This window comes from Pomacea canaliculata, linkage group LG8 (assembly GCF_003073045.1).
Source record: "Pomacea canaliculata isolate SZHN2017 linkage group LG8, ASM307304v1, whole genome shotgun sequence".
NCBI classification, from domain to species: domain Eukaryota; kingdom Metazoa; phylum Mollusca; class Gastropoda; order Architaenioglossa; family Ampullariidae; genus Pomacea; species Pomacea canaliculata.
In genome coordinates this window covers 11,972,648-11,995,177 of record NC_037597.1, presented here as the reverse complement: position 1 = coordinate 11,995,177, position 22,530 = coordinate 11,972,648, and the positions used below count along the sequence as shown (strand labels likewise).

Genomic DNA, 22,530 nt, shown 5'->3' with positions numbered 1-22,530 from the left:
TGGGTCCAGCACGGTTAATGAACGATTGAAAGAGTGGGAAGGGAAAGGGGGAGGAAAGAAATATATTATTTATTAGAGAAACAACTGTTATTATTAGAGAAACAACTGGCGCTCAGTTAAAAAAAAAACCGCAAAAACCAAACAAGTAATACTGAAATAAAAAACTGGTAAAACATGTTTTGTCGGGTTCATGACACAAGGCAATAGTCGACAACAGGGTCTCAAAATGAACCATCAGATCATTGGGTTAAAAATGAATATAATATTAGGAAAACAACAAGCAAATATGCTTAACTGTGCAAGAATACACATTACATTAATCCCCCATGTTAGCAGTAAAAGGTCTTTGATTCAGTGATTCACGTGACAAGTCCTCTTCTGAAGCTTCCGCCATCAGAAACACGATGCACAGTCTTCCACTCTTGAAGTTAGGCTCAGCTTTTCAAAAGACAAAAAGATAAAATAAAAGAAAAAACAATAACATGGACAGAAGTAATGCACTACTTAAAAATCTGACAATCATTTGAAGACATTATATTACTATTCTCGTTCAAAACTTACGAAAATTCAAAGAATTAAAACCGAGGTAACAAAAATCGCTCTATTCCCGGTACTCTTGATCTTCAACATCTATGCGAGTGGAACCCTTCAAAACTGCAGTCACAACAAAGAAAAAAAGAACAAGCGGCTGTCATGAGACGCTCACACCCTCGCCACACACCCGCTGACACTTTCCGCCATCATTCAACAAAGTGAAGAATTCCAGACAACAGGTTTGTGACAGAAATGTTTCCCTTGGTCACTGTGTCCAGAAAGGTGAGGCACTAGACTGAAAATACAGTTCAGCGATTTGGCTTTGATCCTCACGGACATCCTCACCACGCAGATGTTACAAGTCACGTGATGAGAGGCAGCACGTGGCCAACGTTGTCGTCTAGACCACGGTATCACCCAATCTCTAATTATTTGGATGATCAAATGTCATCTTTCAAAAACTCTTTTCATCAAGCGATTTCGCGCATACCTATTCTTGTTTGTTTGTACTCGTGTTTAGCTTACACAGTGTGTAGTTAATGTCATGTCATGACCCTACTCAGCGCCTAATGTCATGTCATGTCATGTCAGCATACCCAAGCAGGACTCGCTCCACACCCGGCACTGCCAGCACACACAAGCAAGGCTGATGTACAGTCCTGAGTACTTTATTGACTTGAGACTTACAAGGTATTGCAAAATGATCCGAAGGCACAAAATATTTCTTCGAGTCAGGAGAATACCAATAAAAAAAGAAGAAAACTTGGCATGCAACATGACTAGACTCTTATCAACATGTGACTACAATATGTGCACAGCAGGCAGCTCTTCCATGATGCACGTGTAACGACTGCCCATCACACACATGGACAGCATCAACACCTATACATCACTCGTCAACATCTACAATGTCCGGCGATTGACTGGAAATGTTCTGCATGCTTGTAACCTGAACACACTGAGTACAGCACTACCGATACCATAAACCAATAAACATTGCCATTTTTGCTTCGTGGTTCTGTTCCCCGAGAAGTTCCTGCCATAAACAGTCAATAAACAGACAAAAGACAATCATGATAACAAATAAAAGATCAACACACAGCCACCCGCTCAAGCACCAACACACGCAAAGTCACACGAAGATTCAAGCAAAAACTTTACACAAAATAAGCTGCAAATACCAGATTTTGATCGACAGTCTTTGGTCATTTGTGTTACACAACTCAGACATTTATAAAATGGTGGTAGCGACGAAGTTGTGCTTAAAAAAACTTAAAAAACAAACTAGGTTACAGATGTATAATTGTTGTACTCACCATTTAAACGGGGTGAGTAATATATAAATATTTAAAAGCAAATGCATTGTTTCACCAGCCATACCTAATAAATTTCAGCTGCATTTTAAATACTTTTTCCAAGCTCTACAGTTGTCGGCAAGCTGGAAAAAAATGGACAAAGGTTTAAGCAAGTTTGGTAAAGTAGATAAAGTTGTGGAGAAACAGCCAGACCTGATCCTGTTTGTCCATATTTGTCCCTTGTAGAAAGGCATTCAACAGGCTCTCACATACTCATGCCACTGACTGTTGTCAGCATTCCACTCGGGACTGACTCCTTCCCCCCAATGGTCAAAACTACTGCACTTAAAAACTCGGAAAAGCTGATAAAACTGCATTCACTTTGCAACAGCTTATCTCCAAACGAATTCGCAAGTTAAAGTCAGCTACATAAAACCTACTGCGACCAGTCCGCTATAGAATATAAAAGTATTATTAAATCAATTATAAACCAACAATAGCTCCTGCCAAGTTAGAGTATGTTCGCTGGCGGGCGATGTTTGTTATACGATAACAGGGTGAGATTCCGACCATCTTACAAAAAGCCACCCAAACCGCTTGTATGCACCGTAAGTAAAAGTTTCAGGCTGATGTGCGGATTGTCATGCTGCACACGGCAAACATTTTGCTCACCAACTCACTTTGATGGCGAGGAAAGCAAAGCTGGCAATACCACCGCACTTGCCGACTTGCTGGGGAATCTGCAGAACGCGCGGAGGTAGCACGGGGCAGGCGGGGGTCCACTTCACACCCAGGCAAACAAAAAGCTCGGGCGCTAATCGTCACACAAAGGTCGGTTACAGGAAACCCAACAACGGGCTCCTGGCGGGCAAGGGAGGCAGTTGAAGGAAGCCGAGTGCTGGCTGGATTGCTGCACCTAAGCGCAAGGAACTGGCCTGCCCTCAGTGCTACCCTCAACACCGACATTTGCCACGGAGGCAAGGCTTCTGCCTCAGCAACAGGCTCTGAAAAGCCTTTAGTTACCCTGCAGAATGAGACATACCCTTAAGAAGCTTTCTTTTATCAACAGGTAGTAATGATGCTGGGTTCTAACAAGTGACTGTCTGGCTATGGTCATGCATTCCCGTGCGTTTACAGCATGAATAATACATTCTGAGACCATAACCAGAAGTGAAAAATTGAAGATGAGGTCAGAAGAGCATGTTAACAGCAAGTAAATAATTATACAAACATTGATTAATGCTTGGCCGTCTTTTACAGATATTTTTCCCTCGCTGAAATCTGGACAAATGTGATGAATACGTTCACAATAAAGTGGCTGATTACTTGCAATCTTCAAAAAGTTTATCTAATTATTTTCCATTATTGCCCTAATGCCAAAAGCCAGTAAATGACGCTCAATAACTCACTGTCATAACAGCTGAACAAAAACAAAAGATTATTGTTAACAGCACAATTTTTGGCACATTTAAAAGCTATTTTGATTTATTTGCAGACCTGCTTTAGGTTATTGGCTAACAAGAATATTGAAATACCGAATAGAAGTTGTGCTCGAGGTGGGCGTAGAACCGACAGCAAGGCAGGAGAGAGAGAGAGTGTAACTCTGAAGAGGGGGAGAGAGATAGGGAGAAGAAAGGAGAAGGCGGGGCTGAAGTGCGAGTGCACGTGCTAGAGACTAGATTGAGCAGCTTGTGCTTGTCGAGGTCAGTTTGATAAAGTCTTGTAACACGTACCCGGCCAAATGTTAAGTCTATAAAACGAATAAATTCTTTCCGCTCAGGTACGACTTACACAAATGTAAAAAAAAAGTAATCAATACAATTTCCTTCACGTTTGACATTTCAAATTAGAATTATGAAAAGAAAGTGCCTCGGGATCAAGAGTATTTTGAAACAGCTTATTTTTAATCTTTGTTGGCCCGCAGGCACCCTGTAAATGGCGACACACGTTATAAATCAAACAAAACGATATTCTTCCGCATTGTGAGCCTTCACTCCACTCCCACACCAACTGAATTCACAGTCTAAGAACACTATTCAAATAACTATGAGAAGAGACTGGCGAGGTCCATAAATGCACACTTGTAATCACGAGCGCGATCGCTTACACACAAATCATGCAGGCACAAAAAAAAGAAAAAAAAAAGAAAAAAAAAAGGGAACAGCATTTTCAGCTGTGTTGGTATTGTGAAGTCATCTGGTTGCCCAATCCATTACAATATGTAGTGTGAGCACACACACACCATGCATACACCCGTTGCTACCAAAGCACGGCTACAACAAACTAGAGGATACAAAAAAAAAAAATCAACGCAGAAGACAAGCATTAAGATGAAGTTACTTGTCTAGAAATCTCTTTTCATTCCAGAAATTCAACTACACTATCTGCAGTGGCCTGCCAGCGGTTCTGGCAGCCTCATTCATTGTCTGCAGCATCTCACGTCAGTCCCCAGACAGCAACATTCTGTGATACAGACGATCTGTGGTACCTGCTTAGTCTGCACCCGCACCCAGCCACAAACAAGCAGAGGACAAGACACTTTAAGCACTGTCATGCCTCACACATTTCTTATGTCATCATCTATTACAGGCATCCTGCTGTGTGCATAGTAACCATCAACACTAATCATACAGCTCCTTCGTCGAGCTGCTTTTTGTCGTGATATCAGAAAGTTTGCTTTCCTTACCCACCAGTCCACTGGTGGTGTAACACGTGACATCAAACCGACCCTGAGAGACTGCATACCGTTGCAAGAAATGTCCATGGCCAGACAAACGGTCGCTGCCGACCAGAGGTAACCATAGTATAACCAGCTCAACAACAAGGGCAGTCGAGGACAAAAGTCAAGCTGTTGCTACAGGAATCGTTTAGCTAAAAGCAGTATAAACACGTTTAGCAAAGACTTGGGTTAAGAACAACACCGGCCACAGAATAGTTCAACGGCAGAAACTGATGAAATCGATTTCGTTCCTGATTTCCGTGACCTCACTGTGGCGCTTCCCCTCCTTTGTTCAACTCGGTAGATGTGAAAGACAGATTGATAGCCTGCTTCAAACTACACAGGCGTCTTCAAAGCTAATGTCCCACCATAAAGAGGAAAACCAGCCATTAGATTAGCCCTGTGCGGCATAATGGCGCAGACACAATGATACGCATTGACCCACTGGGTGCTGTTATTTTGTGGAGGCGAGGCTCCAGGCCATAAACAAACATAAGGACGTGTCGTTATTATGTCTACAGGTTATAATGACAACATGTGTGCGTTAGTTACTACAATGCTGTCAACATGTGCAGGTGTATCATTAAAAAAACAACACTCTGTAGAACTTCTTACAATCAAGAAACAATCAGACATTTTTGCGCAACTGTCTCTGCTATTCTTTGTCCCAAGGAATCTTAGCAAAAAAGACTTTTTTCTCTCTTCTGGTTATTCTCCAAGCGTCCGCATGCAGTAAATCATCCGCCAGCCAGTATGTCAAGAAGCATGCACCACACTTTCATATACTCCCCAGCAAGTGCTGATATGTATTTAGTCTATGATGTCTAAACCACGAGCTTTGTTTTCTTTTCCTACTGGCCAGGTGTTTGTGCTGGGAGTTACTAAACCTTTGTCTTATCTTTTATTTGTACGGTCGTCTTACGGGTAATGCCTATTCCTATCCGAGTTTGAAGAGATATATATGAAACAGACTCAAGATGACTCCATAAGATTATACAATACATTAATTACAAAGTGAAGGCGAAGTGGCTGCTAATCAGAGTTTACAACTACTAGAGAAGTTACACTAGCGACGGCAGCTCTTAGTAGTACCAAGTATTCGTACCCTTTCACCACTATATCATTACATCCATCACCATCTGAATTTTATTCCTTCAGAGTTTGAACCAGAATCTGTCAGCATCTAAACCCACGATGGCATCAAGTGCATCGCGGCTAAGGAAACTGAGCTCTCCAACCGCACTGACGACAGCACATAGAGACGGACACACCAGTTAGTCAATGGTCCAGCAGAGAGGTGAACAATGTGAGTTCACTTCTGCTGGTCTCATCTAGTTTTCTCCTTATAACGGTAAAATTTCGACTAAGGTCAAGGGTCATCTATGCGCGTATAAGGAGGCGCAAGACGCACACGTGGTGCACTCTGTGAAATTTCTCCCCCACAACACATCCTCTCCAAGCGCTACTGTACCTACAGATTCGTGTACAATGAGTTTCTCATACACAGCTATATTTTTGCCACTGTCTTGTCAGAGCAGTCAGTTCAGTCTACAACACACACACTCGTATAAGGCTCACACGCACTGAGTTTCCTGACCGAGGATTACAAGAGTATAATTGGTCACGTGAGTTTCAAACTGTAGTGTTCTCAATGCCAGACAGCGGGATCTTTCTCTATCCCCACTTCTCTCCTTTTTATTCGTTTTTCTATTCTTTTTCTCTCCCACCTCCGTTTTTCTACGCTTGTTGCCCACCTCTCTTTTCTGTTTTTTCATGATTTCATCTCTTTACTCTCTCTCTGTCTTTTCATCTCTTTTGTCTGTTTTTCTATTCTCTCCTTTCACTCCCAATCAACCTCTGCTGCCCATCGTCTGCATCCATTAATGAAAGACTTGTGCATTTCCGGAATCGTCTATGGCATCGATTCGCTGGCAGTTGTGAGACAGGCGAGGAGACGAGACAAGCCGGCACGCAGGGGCCTGCGGCAAGCCGTGGTGTGGGCTCGCCGAGATGCTGGTGACCCCAAAGGTCTTGGCGGGCAGTGGTGGCCGGAGGTTTTCGTAAAGGTGGATCCACAGTCTTCACTCGCTAGGGGCGGCCTCTGGGGAAGGTTGCTGCAGCTTTGCGTTGATGTAACTGGCGATGAGCTGCGTGACCTCGTTAACCTGAAACACAGATGGAAGAAGGTCAACAATGGCCTGCAAGTGAGGAAGCAGCAATATGAGTGGTTAGAGCGCTGGCGTCCGAACTGAGAGTGCGCTGGTTCAATGCCCGATTAGCGCAGCAAACTTCCCCCAGTCAACCCAGCTGGCGGAAATGGGTACCTGACTCCACAGAGAGTTGGAGGAGGTAAGGCAGGGAAGGGGAGGAGATGGGCCGCGAGAAAAGTAAGGTCTCAAACACCTTACGACCTGAAAAGGTTAGGGGATGAGCTAATATAAGATTATCACGATCAGATGGCGACTCGGGTGTCACTAGTCCAAGCACTATCAGAAGCAGGTCAAGGTACACTACATCAATACCGTAAGTCCATCCTCGCACTGGAGTAAACTTCCAATCGACAAGACATACACTGAGTCTTGCAAACTACAACTTTCTTGTCTCAACTTTCTATGTCTCCTCGAGACGGACTTCCAGCAGAAAAGTGGCGAGCTTCTCTTTGTCCGAGGCTGAGTTGCCTCTTCCTACACGTGGGGTGTCCCTGGTCTACCCCTTTGATATTGGGTTGATTCCTCGGAAGGTGGTCGATTCTCTCTTGAGGCCCATTGGTCTTTTCCTGCGTCTTGGTGGGAAAGTGATACTGTTGGTGGTACCAAGAAAGTGAGACTGTTTGTCGTCTCAGTCCCTTTTGTATCTCCCTCTGTCTTGGTGGGAGTGATACTGTTGGCGATCTTAGCAACTTAACCAAAAGCAGAAAAGACATTTTTCTACAGTAATCATCAAAAGTGTGTTATCAGCCTAACGCCGAGTGTACACTTATTGATGACTAAATAGTCAATCCAATCACTAGTTTGGAATATTTTTTATTTCCTTCGCTCACCTCAAAGAGTCGCGCGTAGACGAACGTGTTCAACAGACCTCAGCGTAAATAGCCCCGTACCCTAGCCACCCTTAAATGGTCCTCTTTGACACTTTCCTCCCTAGAAGGTGGATGCTAAAGGTTTGTGTAGACAACTTTATGGCGCAATGATGCTGTCTAGGTGGTCCCATGTTGAGCGAGAAAACCCATTTCTGAGATCGCAAGCTTTTACTCGTAAATTTTGTAAAGGGCGAAAAGAAACAACAGTTAACAACGCTTTACAAAAGAAAATGCAGCGGAGACAAGCCATGGACCGAAACACACTACACAATGTACATCCAGATAATACACACACAACAACTTGAGCTAAAACCATACAGGACTGAGCACTCCAGCAGACTGCATTATTGCGGCCTGTTATTACTGCCTCTCCTCTCCCGATCTTACAAGTATTTAGACGGTAACATCTCCCTCTTTCTCTCACACTCCTTCCTTCAATATTGCATGCCAGGATTAAATAATAAAATCTACCGACTATGTATGAGGACAGTGGCGGTGGAGAAGGATGTCAGTAGATGAGGACGCCCGATATTTTGTAACGGTCGCAAGGTGAAGCCAAACCCAATATGTTTTTTATGATAATGCTATTATAATATCACCAGTTTTGTGTAACAGATTTCTAAATACATTTTTATACATAAAACCATGATAAGTAATGTGCGGGAGAGGGAGAGAAAGCGGAGAGAGAGGATGGTAAGGGGGCTGTTCCCGCAGGTTACCTTGCACTTGGCCATGGCGAAGAGGAACTTTTCCGTGCGGTGCTCGTAGTGGTGAGGGCGGACTCGATCAGCTGAGTGACCACCAGCATGAAGTCATCTCGCCAGCCGCCAAATGTCATGAGGGACTTGTAATCGTAGAGAGCCATGGGTTGCTGCCACACACCATCAACAACATTACCAAAAAGATGAAACAGAGGAAGAGAAGACGAGGAGACAGAAGACAACTACAAAACAAAAACTATAATACTAAAAAAAAAAAAAAAAAAATAATAATAAAAATAAGGCAACTACAAACGCTAGTAAAAGCTACATAGATGTTTACACAAGAGATAGAGGAAAAAGCTGATGATAAAAGTGCAAATGAACAGCTCTTCTACTTCCTCCACCTCTAGCCAGGTTCCCGCTCTCCCTAGGGCTACAGCAGGGTGCACCTATGTTGCAGGCTCTGTTTTCTGTGAATGCTGGAGGCAGAAGACTCGCGCCTATCAAGCGGAATTCTGTCTTAGGCAGCTGAGATTAAAAAGCCAGACGAGCCGCAGACACTCACCTAACACTTATGATAAATTAATGATGCTGCTGACAAATGTACGGTTTTACAGAACAATGGTAAACAGATGTAACATTGCTGACTAATGTATGTACGAGTTCCCCGTTATAGTTGTATAGCAGAACAGCAAACTGACGCTTGTAGAAATAATAAAGAAATAACAATGTTGTTAGAAAATGACAGAGAACACGAACTGACTTCAACCGATGTGCTGAAGAAATTGTAAGCGTTGCAGCTAGATGCTGCGGTGTTCAAAAGTTTTAAAACCGGCATCCATCATACATCGATTTATGCAAGTGATACAGCAGACATTACTGCTGAGCTTCAATAACAACAAAACCTACAATCTGCTCAATCTGCTGTGGTATTAGTGGTGGTGGTGGGAAGAACATTGAAATAACTTCAGACGACAAGGGAAATGATGACGACGTACGCAAAAAAATTTAAAAATCCTTTAACTTTTGCCAATCGAGGTTAAAAAAACTAAATTCATTAGAGAAACATTTTACAACAGTAATCCTAAAGTATTATTATCCCATTCATATCAGCCACAAACAAATCACAGCTGAGTGCAAAATAAAAATATAAAAAAAAATTAACTTCTTAAAGGACGAAAATGTAACAGCTAAAAAAAAAAAAAAAAAAACTGAACCCAAAGCTGCTATGTAAGGGTAGGTCAGTCCTTCGTTTGGTGTGAATAGTGCAACGGACAATGCAGAAGAAGGAAGTTGCATGGGTTCATCTTTCATGAACGGAAAGTAAAGCAGACGCGGAAATACTGATAACCGTGCCGATGTTCAGCCTTGTCCCACATGGGCAATAATACAATTTGCCGAGTGCAGCTTTTGTGCGAAGAAATATTTCCTTTCATTCCACGAAAAAACGCTGTAACCTATTAAGCACAAAAAAGGGGGATGCTTCCACACATATTCATGAACTTTCCGAACCACACATAGGGAGAGAGGACGACACAGAAACAAGCTGCCAGGCTCTTCCTGTAAGGTGTATCCGTCCGTGTGGGTTGGTGCAGTGGACACAGGCACCCCACTGAAAGATTACAGGAATAGGGCTTTGTATGAGCTGCATAGTATGACCTTTGACCCTTAAGGAGGGGTGGAGAACGGGAAGAAATCATTTCTACAGGTTTAAAAGTAAGCCTGAGAAGTTGTTACGGACATCGACTGAGAACTGGAGCGATGGAAAGGAACAATTGTAAGCAAACTCCATCTTGACGACACTTGCTCTCAGATGATGGATGTTGGAGAAGACCGACAGCATGATGGGCAGGTGGGAAGGCCAGTGCTGCTGATGTAGTCGCTACCATCAGTCATCGGGTAAGCTCCTTCCTGGCTGCCGGTGAAGGTGGAGGCCGGCGTAGAGACCCAGGTCGGTGATGCGGTGGGCAAGCCGCAGCACAACAAAAATCACTCGCTAGCGAGCTCAACCTCCCTGTCATGTCATTTGTCCAGGGTGACAGCTAATTTCAGCCAACGTCGATTTACAGGCCGAAACCTCCGCCCGGCTCAGACATGAATTGTTTCCCCCCTTCTCTAGTTTGCCTTCGGTGAGATGCTGGGAGGGGGAGCGGAGCTTGCGCAGAAATGATGCACAGGCATGCAGCTTGTCCTTATGTTGACGGACGGGTGGATTGTAAGGACGACGCAGACACTTGAGATGATGTCCAGTGTGAAAACCCTGAAGCACTTCTATATATTTGAGCACAAAAAAGATTATTCCTAATGTTAGACCTACTCTCAATTTATGCCATGCGTTCATTGTCCACTGACCAACCAGCGAGAGATATTTTGGGGATTACATTAAGCTCATGCACGATCTGATACAGACTTTAAATAAATACAAATAGCCTGATCCGGATTATGCCATAATTTTTATGAGGCTTTCGACAGTGGTAGCCGGAATGTAATGGAAGTGCACGGATTTTTGTGCGAAGTTTACAAGACTGTACTGTAGATAGATGAACGTTTGCTTCACTGAAAGCAGTCTTCGGTTGACTGACTTTTAATTAAGAGCAAAGAGGAAAAGCTCGCCTAATGAGGGTACTGCTTAAAATGTCAACTTAATGCGGATTTCATGGTGAAGAGGTCAGCGGGACTGCAGCTCACAAGGATGGGTGTTGTGGTTTTGGAGGTGTATTGGCATTTCTAAGAAGCACCACATGAAAAGGTGGCTACCATTGCAACATTTCATAATCATTACAGATAGGAAAAGAGAGGGGAGGAAAGAAAGACAGTGAGACAGTCAAGAAATGAGTGAGGCAGACGAGACACTTCTGGTGGGTCGTGAGAAATAAGCTCATCAACCCACCCAGGTGCACACAGTTCGTAAATTAAAAGGACCACGGGGGAAAAACCGAGGAATCGTTAAAACCAATATGGTTTAATGTCAGATCACTCGTATGAAAGCTCGTGGAAACTAATTATCTCTTGAAGGAATCAAATGTCTCATCCCTTGGCTTCTCGTGCGGTGTCATCAGCTTAAAAAGTGTCTTTCTTGTAGAGTTGTAGAGTCTGGTAGAGCCCTGTTTCAGCAATCTAGTGTCAGCAAGCTTTGGTACTAGCGTACTTAGGCATGCTATGTAAATAAGTAAATGAGAGTTTTCTAAACTTACGAAAACGTACGAATGTACAAAGCATGGTAGGTCGCAGTCTTCGTATTGTCACATCATTTTTACCCATAAATTTCCAGAAAAAGCTTTTTTTTTTGTCGAGTTTACAAAGCCCGTGTACTTTAATTTCATTATTATATTTAAATACAACCACACAGATTTACTTATTCAAAACACAAAACAAAGAACACATTTTATGAATTCTGAATATTTAGCTAACATATATGCTTTTATTCTAAAGTTATCTCTTGTATTGCTTTCAAAGCCAAAGTGCACTAATAAACCTTAACAAAGGGCACTGTCAAATCACCGAACTGCTGCAGGGTTGTTGTGTTTGTTTACAAAACACCGACTAAGTGTTTGTTTACACAACACAAACCTAATTCCTGGCACGCAGCAGTTGCCAGGGATAGCCTGGAGATGAAAATCGACATGGAACATGCAAAGACTATGTTGTGAAAGCACGACATGGGGAGCATAAAAAGGGACCGAATCAACGGTTTAAACGGCATTTGTGCCGAGCAGTTGGAGTGAACTAACCGACAGCAGAAAGGCGGGGAACAAACTGCACATCAGCCTGCCTCCTGGTCAGCCGCACGCGGAGTGAGATGCACGCGCCCCAAGAAGTGTGTCCGTAAATCACAGTGAATCAAACCTAATCAGCGCGGTGTCACCGGTGCTCAAGCTTTACGACCTTTGATCATGCAAAATTATTCCGCCACGCTAAGCCAGCCACAAGCAGGCCCAGCAAGCTCCACCGCCTGTCTGTCATGCCGGAGACAATCGCACCATCGACCCTACACACTAACCCTCATCAACACGACTACACAGCACACTACAAACACACAAGCGTAGAAAACATAGCTGCCACGCTCTCTCTATCTCACACACACACGTGTGTTAAAAAATAAGTGCACAGTGGGGAACACCAGCATAATGCTCGCTGCTTCATTCGGCTCAGTGCTGCTGCGCCATCTTTTGTGGATTTGTCGATGGCTTCAAATGATTATATGCATGAATGGATGAAAGACAAGGACAGCCATTTCGATAATCAATAATCGAGGAATGGTTTGAACTTTCTCCAGTGTCTGTAAAGGCAAAGGAATTGCGGTACTAAGGACTTTCACAAGAGTGAATAAGCACTTATTTATGCATATAACCGCTGTCAATGCTACTTCAAAATAAAAAATAAACTTCAGGAAATGTTCTTTCAAACCGAGTTACTAATGGAAAAACAAACTCCTCCCTCAAAAACCGCCTGCTCCGTCTCGCTCCTCTAACACCATCGCCTACTATGAAGGGCAGGCCAACAACATGGCGCTAGCTGGCTGTTCTCCGGGGGATAGCCCACAGCTCTGGTGGGTAGCGGCACTCGTTGCCACGCTGAGCACAAACAGGCCATAGTTAATCAGTTAAATGCTTTCTTCTTGCAGCTCGCACAATTCCGGCTGCAGGCTATGGCAAAAGCTCATGCCACCCTGCCGGCAAAAAAATCTGGTGTCTTGCGCACAGGAATGAGGCCATTAATCTGTTTTCTTATTGCTTATCTGTTTGCTCGCCTTCTTCCATTCATTTAGCGTATCAACTGCGCCATCCACCGGTAATCAACACAGATAACTCACTAAATAAATACAACAATCCTTGTTTGATATGAATGTTTCCGCTTCTTTTATTGTTCGATCCAGTAAAGTTGTGGACTTCCTAATGTCACATATTGTGAGATGTCCAGATGATGTAGGTATAATTCCTGTAATTATCACCACGATGACACTTTTACCCGGCGTTCACACAATGCCGCAGCATTATGAAAGCTGAACATAAGCTCCCACACGCTGTCTACCCAGATACATTTCCTCATTAACAACTAAGCACAGCCGGATGTAGGCACGGGCATAAGCACATGCTGCGTGCTTCTTGTGGGAACGGCGCTCTGTAGCTACTCAGTCACGTGGTTGTATGTACTTTAAGGACATGGCAGCGCTGAGTACACAATGTGCCAATAGCAGAGTATACATCTACTGAGTAATAATATCTTCACAATCAACAAACACTATGCACCTCTCGTCACACGCGCGCACACATGCACACACACTTGCTTCCGACTGGGCGGGGAGAACTTTAATCGATTGCATAAAATAAAAATGACTTTGCGGTCCCCCCAGGGGACGCTTAGAACTTACCATAGAGATGAAGTCGAGGACTGAGACACCATCCTCCTGGACAGCTAACCACACGTCCTCTTCATCAGGGGTAGCCAGCATCTGAGACACAACAGGATCCGAGTCTACAAAAACTTCAGTAGGGAAGTGAGGTTGGGGAAGGCGGGAATACTCAAACTAGAAGGTACCCGGTTTTAAGCATTAACTTTTATCCTGTTACAGTTGACTTTTCCTGTCAAACAATCAGATTCACTATAGTCTTTTGAAAAGTGTTACGCTACCGGGTATTCGTCTCTCTGTTTGCAAGAACTTAACAGCCTGCAGAGTTGGTAAGTACGATTCGGACCCACGGCCCTAATCTCACTAAAAGCTTCTTTGTGCCCTCAAATTATGCGTGAGCATGGCGGAGGTGGCGCTAGTAAGTGCCGTTGTATGCCCAATTTTCTGCAATCAAATAACACGTGTCAGCTGGGCACGTGCCGCCATAGCCCGACACCTTGTCTGCACAAAGCCGCCGAGACCGCCGCGCACTATGATGAAATTCATGAGCCGTGAATCTCCAATTGTTCTTAGGCTGGAATTGAAGTGAACCGAGATAGGGACGAGGAGAGAGAGAGAAGACAGATGATTATCAGCGACTTAGTGAAGGAACTTAGTACAGGCTGCTTCAATAAGTCACATGACACCCGAGTACTTCCTCAACTCACAGAATGGTGGAGGCGTTGAGTGAGTGGTATTCAAGCAAAGTTGTCTCTGCTTACACTCGTGTACTGAGTGGATGGACTAAAATTTGAATATCTGCAAAGTGGTTCTGCTTGAAGGATTCAAAGCTGCCACTTCAGTCTTTTAAGCATTAATACTCGGAACTCATTCATGGCACAGCCTCCATCAACATCTACTTGACCTCTGTGCGACAAAGCCAACTGATGTTCACTCTGATAACAATAAAAGCCGATAACCATTCAACAGCAACTCTTATTCTGAACCATAAAAACTAACCTTATTAATATATAGACTTTAGTAAAAGGACAAAATTCCAATTCTATCGTAAAGGATTTTGTATACAGATTAATTCAGAAGGAAAGAACAAAGTTAAAAGTATTGTCATTCCGACAATAAACGAAGAAATAATAAGGTGATTGTCAAGGTATCGTTTAATTATGGTTCTTGTATGTATTTTTTCCTTTGGAAAAAGACTTACTAACAATAAATGAAGGACTGTATGAAGGACTAAGACTGATAAGGACATGCTGGTTGTGGACTGCCCAGAAAGGCTGCAATGAAGGTGATACAAAGAAAAGTCCGCAATTCTCCCAAAATGGAATCTTTGAAAATGAAGAAGGAAGGGCGATGACATTTCAATTGGAAGGCCGGAAATGAATGTATCTGCTGTTGCTTGCCATTCCAGTTCTGCATCCCTCCTCGCTCCTCAAGTCCTTATAAAAATCAATCTTGTGGCAGTCTGTGCAGTACATGACACCGCGGCGACTAGATGTTCACACGGAAAGGACTGAGGCGGACTAGGAAGTCATTAACGTGTCAGTGCCTGGGACCCCAGTCTGCCACAAGCACATCATCTACATCTAACAAGCTTTTTTACGGGGTTTGGGCATCGGTGTGGATGCGGGGAATCATAATTATCATCTCTGCAAGCTAGTCACCAACTACAAACAGACTAACAGCAAGACTGTGACAAGCCACAGTGGACCTGGTCACCTTGCAAGACAGTCCTGTCCAGTATTATGACAGTGTCGCATATGTGGTTATTCATCGTATACTTCTAGTGTTGACCTGTGTCTGCTTGCATCATTCTCCATCCGTCTGTCTATCCAGTTTTCTGTGCGTCCAAAATCTTCTGCTTGTTTGGGGTATTTAGCCTGAACTAAAAGCAAGGAAAGGTTCATTGTGGCCTGCTCAGCAGTTTATCTTATCGACTGGCCGTCCAGGTCTCAGGCCGCGGCCAGGGGTTTACAGACTGGCCATAAAACGAAATCAATAGCCAGCATCCAGGGCCTCTCTCCTCCTGTGCTCCAACAGCTCCAGAGCCTGGCTTTGTTCTCACCCACCGCTCGTTGGCGGGTACCTCCTGGTCAGGAGCGGGTGGGCAGTGCGACGCATGCTTATAGGTCCAAACAACGGTGTCATCGTCTACACTTCATCACCTTTTCTCTTTTACAGTCCTCTTTGAAATGTACTAATCGGCGACATCTTTATTTAGAAGTTAAGAAACTATTGTTCACAGACTATTTGTTGTAACGGGCGACAGCTTCCTAAATAAGCCATAAACGACCAGCACTCAGCAGCAATAAAGCGCATCATGCGCCTGTAAAACATTAAAGGCTTCATTGCTGTATTTCTGGATTAATTCGTCGGGAACTTTACCAATGCTTCATTTCGCATTACAGATAGTATTTTGTGTAACAGATGGAGTCCGGTGCCAATTTTTATGTAAACATCGTGCGTCTAGACTGCACTTGGATTTATACATCTGTCTAGACTGCATCTCTATATCCAACACATATTGTAGCAGCAAGCTAGCCTTCTTTTTTCCTCTTGCTTTACGTCTCTGAAACGAATTGTCTTCAGGAAACATTTATTCTTAAGTAAATAAGCAAATATAAAATAACTTCTTTCATTTTACCATAAATATCTGTTCACGGGCTGCGGGGTAATCTACTGCCTGAAAATGTTAGCCTTTGGCCTGTTACCTGTTTTAAATGACAGTTTACCTAGCAGCTCGATAAAAACAGTAAACCTCTCCTGCACACAAAACCCGCCTACCGAATGCATTTTGAGACTTGATTGGATGATATATCTCAAATTATATGCACTAGGAATCCAAAACTTTGCTTTCATTCTTGCTAAGTATTTATTACACAGTAATTACAGTAACAACTGTAAAAGACTGATTAAAACTAACAAAAATACCCTCCCATTGTTTACAGCTAGAATCTGAAGACTCTCAGAGCACTTTCCTACAGTGTCTCCAAGACATGCGCCTACCTTGGCACAGTAGATGGTGGCACCGAAGAACTGCCATTTGCGGGCCACAGCCAAGTACACTCGTACACAGTCAGCTGCACTTCGACCTCTCAAAGAGCGCCATCTCTCGAAAAGCCGTTCTTGCAACTGCCTGAATAGTCAGAAAAAAAGTCAACATTATCGCAGTAGCACACAGTCAGGGGAAGGGAATGAAAACTATTTCTCTTAACTGTACAACATTTACACTCTGTCTACTCTTTGTGCCTTTCCCTCCTTCATTTTTGCTAACTGCTATCTCGCTATTTCAGGTGTTTCCTCTCCCACTCTTATATTTCCAGTACCCCCGTACCCTGTAAATTTTTTATTTCCATTTCCCCTTTAACAAGCACACTCGCAAAGTATATTCTCTGGTCGCTCAAAAAGCAAGATGCTTATATGGGGTGGCAAGCGAATAGTTAAGACGGAGCTTGTCAGGTCAGCAAGGCAGCTATCTAATCTAATCTCTCGGATCTCATTTCCGTTTCAGCACCTGCACAAAGCCGGTCAATAAGCTGAGGGACTACAACAGTGCGTTACAGAAAGAGGTTCCAGACAGCATGTTCCCCTACCCCACCCCCATGCTGGAGGAGACGAGACCTCGCCAGCAGCAACATTTACAGACGAGGAGGCCTCACAGCATGGCGGTCAGTACCATGGTCAGACCCCTTTGATGATCTCTTGCCCTCAGCTTCCCTTGTCAATATGGCTGTGGGTGTTTTAGTTCATTCCCTACCCGTCGTTTGGCATCCTCCTCCCCTTCTCTACCTAAGAGGTAAACCAATTTCACTACCCTTTCTATCCAGAACTTCTTGGCAGCACTAATCGGGACCGTTTTTGTCTCACCCTGTTCCTTACTTACCTGCATGTAATCGTTTATCTATTAATTTGTCTTTACACAGCCCACTATTATCTCAACTATTTATTTTAAACCAATTTCCTGTCTACCGTAAAAAAAAGATCCCCCTCGCGCGATGTTTTGTTTGTTTACTGCCGAAGCTGTGAATTTAATGTTACTGTTAGCTGTTTGCGATGTTTTTGGTTGTGTTTATCAATAACATAGAGGTCTCGGTCGTGTGTGTTATGCTGTTTAAACAATGACATGGAAGAATGCCAGCACCCTCAGCTCACCTGGGTCCGTCCGGACTGCGCTCTAAGAACTTGGCAGGGTAGAACCGTTGCAGTGCGCCCCTAGAAGCTGCTGTGTGTGCAGTCCGCACGACGGAAGGGCAGCGGTACTTGCCGGCGAGGGCGTGGACCCTGGGGACACGTTGGTGGCCATATGCTGACCGTCAGGGATGCGAAGATCTCCGTACTCCACCTACACATATACACAGATAAATACGCATGGCTGTATTGCCTCATTCCGTGTACAAGACTGTTACCTGTTTTGGTCTCGATGCATGAAGAGTGATATGCTAATAAAAAAATTGGTCCTTTGCGAGGGGGCAGTGTCTTTTTGTTTTTGGACAATAGCTCGCAGAAACATGTACATCAGATCTCACACATGCAATCAGTGGTATATTTTGTCTAAATAAAATAATACTTCAAGACATACTTTTGGCACTAATTAGCCCCTTTCTTCACTTCAGACTGCTCTACTCATTACTTGTAGTATCGTGAAAGAATTTTTGAAGGACTGAAACGAAGTGAGAAGAAAACAAGAACAGTGTAAAAGTATGAAACCGATAAATCACTGGGTAAGGGTGGCTTTTGGACAAACAATATCTTCCAGAAAGTTTCATCGGATCCCACAATCCAGCAGAAACCAGACTTGGACATGTAGTCGCATCGCGTTCTGACCGTTCTTATGTGAAGCTTTAACAGACCAAGTCTGGATCCTCTGGCCACTGAAGAATGCTTAGTCCGCCCTACCAGGCTCTAAAGCTGGTACACATGACAAGACCCTGGTCACAGGCACCAGACATTGGCCAGACTGTTAATGAGACCTGTACAAGGAGAGATCGCTGGTATGCCGGGGGCATGTCAAGCCGCCGTTACCGTAACTCGTCTCCCTCCGTAACCCTCCAGCGCGCGCCGTCTGCCGTGCACAGCATCCACTCTTTTTAGCACATTTTTTATACTTTTTTTCAGTTCTTGGAGACGCCCAAGTTTTGCGAGACCTCGGCTTGACCCTGTCTAACGTGCAAACACCCCGTGCTTTACCAACATCTCCTCTATCACCTTATCGAGATCCTCCCGACTCTTGGCCTTCTTGCAAACCTATTTGCGTGCAGATATCTGACCCAGGAAATATATTCTCCGGATTTTGTTTTTGTTTTTGGATCTGTGGGTTGGGTATTTATTGTTAACGAGTTTTGTAACAAATGGACTGCCACAGTTTGGACCTTCATTTAACCAGATAACAATTGCAAGGAAATAATGGACATTATATTGCTAAAAACTGGACACTGTTCAAACACATATAAATGTGAACCTGACAGTTGGTGGATATTTAGTTACACTCTGATGACCAGTACAAAACAGTTATAAATGATGTGACCTTTTCTCTGTAATGCCTGTATGTACAGAGATAAACAAGTATGTATAGAAGTGTTATGTATGTATGGCTGGTTGGCTGTTCGCGAACGCCCCTGAGACAAAGCAGCTTTCATTGGCCTCCATCCCCCCAAAAAGCCGATGGCGACAGCTGATGTAACGCAATCTGGAAGACCAACAGCATGTTCCACAGAAACTGGCGCAGCTGGCACGAAAAGAAAAACCAAACCCCAAGATAGAGGAAAAGAAGAGACAAGCGAACTGTAGACTCGTAGGATAAACACCTTCTCATAAAATTCAGCGTTCGATGCTTTTAGGAATGGAAGATAGAGCCATAAAAGTGCACACCTCTCTAAGTAACACAAATCCAGTGAATAAAATCTTCGCAGTCGAGCAAAAAAGAGTATATATGTAGGCAAGTATACATCGATGAATTTCTATATGTATGTCAGGATGGATGATGAGAGGTCTGGACAGTAGCTGATGCGTGCGCTAGTTCGTTTGCCATCCCCACAGTCTCCTCCCAGACTACAGCGTCGGTCGACTTGCAGCAAATTTACGCCTCGTCTGGCTGGCAGAAAATTAACTTATTTGGCGAGATGCGAGTTAAGACTCGTTTAACTGTCTGCAAGACTTATTTATCTATGCAATAAGGGCGGGTCGGCAACGTGCCGGTACACTTGAAAGAGCTGCCTCCCTCGAGTGTGGGACGAGGACAGGCCAGCCGCTGGAGCCAACGGCGCTTTCAAAGCACGTTTGACTGTCTGTGGCCACACTGCCATGACTTTTACTGTGCTTCCTTTCACAACGACCACCTCACCGCCAAATGTGACCAATAACATTATCTGCGTCTACTGTAGAGGGAGCTATCCGCTGCACTTGGCAACATATGAAAGAGAGAGAGAGAAGACAACGTACACTTTAGGCAAACAATAAACAAGCTTTACTCGTTTGACAATTTTTTTTTGCTGTAGAAATAAAAGTTTACGAGATAGAATTATTAGACTGAAATATTTGTTCAAATGGTCACACATGGCAGTGGGCAGTAGGGGTGGTCACGTGGGTCATAACTGCTGATTTTATACAGTCTATTAATAATAGAGGAGGCTCCTTAGCCCCTTAGGTTAGGTGCTGGACAGTGACCTACAGGGCTCTGACTTTCGCATACCGACACGTCCTTACACGGTGAACCACTCATGTTCACTACCCCTAAGGCCACTATACTATGGATATTTCATACTATTACATTTAATATGTAGGTATTAAAGGTAAAAATAAACTACAAATAAAGATTATGAAACAAAGACGAAAGAAACTTGTTCTATTGAGCACTAGGCTAACTACCTCGTTTCTTTTCTTCTCTCTCTCAGGTAATTTTTCCTCTTCCCAACCCTGCTTTTCTCGACTCAATTACTGTGATGAATTGCCGTGGAGTGGAGGGATCGATTTAAGCGAAATGGGATGCTTTGCAGAAGCCCTTGGCTGAGTCACTTTAAAAGCAATGCTAGGTGATAGGCTGCGCTAAGATGTCAATGGGTGCTAAGAATACCGATTAATCAGCTGGCTTACTACAGTGAGTTACAACCGACAAGTCACTGTACCTCGTATAAATGCACTCCCTTCACACACTCAGTCTTTCTGCCATCCAGCAGCACACTAAGAGTATTATCAGTGAACGATCCGGTTACAGAATCCCGCTTGCTTCAGTTCGCATCATCCACATCACTGTCTCTAAGCATCCGCAAAAAAAAAAATAATAATAATAAATAATAAAAATAAAAAATAATAAAAACTGGCCAAAGATACCACGGTTGAGGCCGAAGCCAGTGTCAAAATGTGAGGAGACGTGACGGGTCTTCATGTTTCGTTTCCAACAAACCATCTCCGCCACTACCACGGCCGAGTCCCGTTGCACCTTCAACACGCGCAGGTGCCAGGCTTGGCGTGAGCTGCGCTCATCATTCTAGAAAGTGGACATGATAGTAGATGTGAAGGAGAAGGAGCCTGAAATGAAAGGAATTCCCTTCTGACCGGTGAGAGGGGCATCTCTGTGGACGCTAGCCACTACGTGAAGCCATCTGTAGTTGTAACGGCCTGGCAGCAGGGAGCGGCGTAACGTCAATAATTATCACGTGCTCCAGATTTACGTCCTTCTCTCTCTCGTCTGCACAACAGGCAACGGGTATCTGCACGACACACGTTGAATGTCAGCTGCATCCATACTCTTAAATGTAACTGTTAAAGATGAGGGTGGTTTGACGGTTGGATGTCCAATCTCTGTTTCAGACACACACCCCCACATATATCAGTGATGTCTCTGGTGTCGTTCTTCGTGTGACAGAAAAATGCCAAACAAATCTTCTCCCCCCACCATCCACATAAACAAATTCACCCCAGGTTACTAAACATGGTTAGGGAATGGGCAACAATGAAATTGGAAGGTTGTTCACCACAAAAGAGGCCAGCAGACAGACAATACAATATCATTGCATTCACTCGTTTACATGCCTCGGACACATCAGTTCACACGACTTCACCAAGGTATGTTCCCAGTGAGTATCACGGAATGTGTACGACTGAGAAGCGATGAAGAATCTCGTCATATTACTGTATCACACACATTTGGTCACACCACTATACTCTCTCTCACACACACACATCCACTACAAACTGCTGGCCGGCCATGCAGGCTCGTTACTGTAACAACATCAAACAACCAGACCACCCACCCACCAAAAACAAACCACTAATGAGATCTGCGCCTACTCCCTACCCTCATCTACGAGAAGAACAGACAGCGGAAGTCAGAAATGAGACAGGAAAAATGGATACACACGCACACAGAGGGGAAGGTGGAGGGAGATAGAAAGCAAAATAACAAAACAAAATCAAACTTCGCTATCACGATGGAAATGAGAGTTCCGAACACAGAAAACCCATAAAATCAAGACGAGCACTATTGGTAATCAGCAGCCGGCAGAATTCTGCAAAACATGATCTAATCTTTCAAAAACGAGTTGTCTGTAATCATAACACAAACATCTTTGCAAATTTCATTATATAACTATTTTTTTCATCGTCCAATCGACCCAATATAAAACTACTTAAACGGATGAGGTAGCAAATACAGCGAACAAAAAGAGCTCTTCCTCTTTTACAGAAGGAACTTCATCATCATCAAGCCAACTTCCATAAAAACCCGATGAGAAGAAGAAAAAAAAAAATCTCTGGACACCTGTGTGTGCGTGTGTGTGTGTGTGACAGAGAGGGAGAGACAGAACAAAGCAAGGGAGAGAGAGGTATGGTCTGAATGATGGTGAATGAATCTGTAAGAC

The 22,530-nt window shown here is 43.8% G+C and overlaps 1 protein-coding gene across 1 annotated transcript in view; it reads right to left on the bottom strand.

Annotated features, from left to right (window-relative positions):
• Nucleotides 1-1,186: 1,186 nt before the first annotated feature.
• The window catches only part of LOC112570576 (uncharacterized protein CG43867-like), a 66,842-nt gene continuing 45,498 nt past the window's right edge, over nt 1,187-22,530 (bottom strand). Inside the window, 7 exon segments of the mRNA XM_025249088.1 lie at nt 1,187-6,713; nt 8,347-8,418; nt 8,421-8,498; nt 13,700-13,780; nt 16,682-16,811; nt 17,828-17,844; nt 17,847-18,017. Coding sequence (XP_025104873.1) covers nt 6,630-6,713; nt 8,347-8,418; nt 8,421-8,498; nt 13,700-13,780; nt 16,682-16,811; nt 17,828-17,844; nt 17,847-18,017 — 633 coding nt within the window. The 3' untranslated portion in view covers nt 1,187-6,629.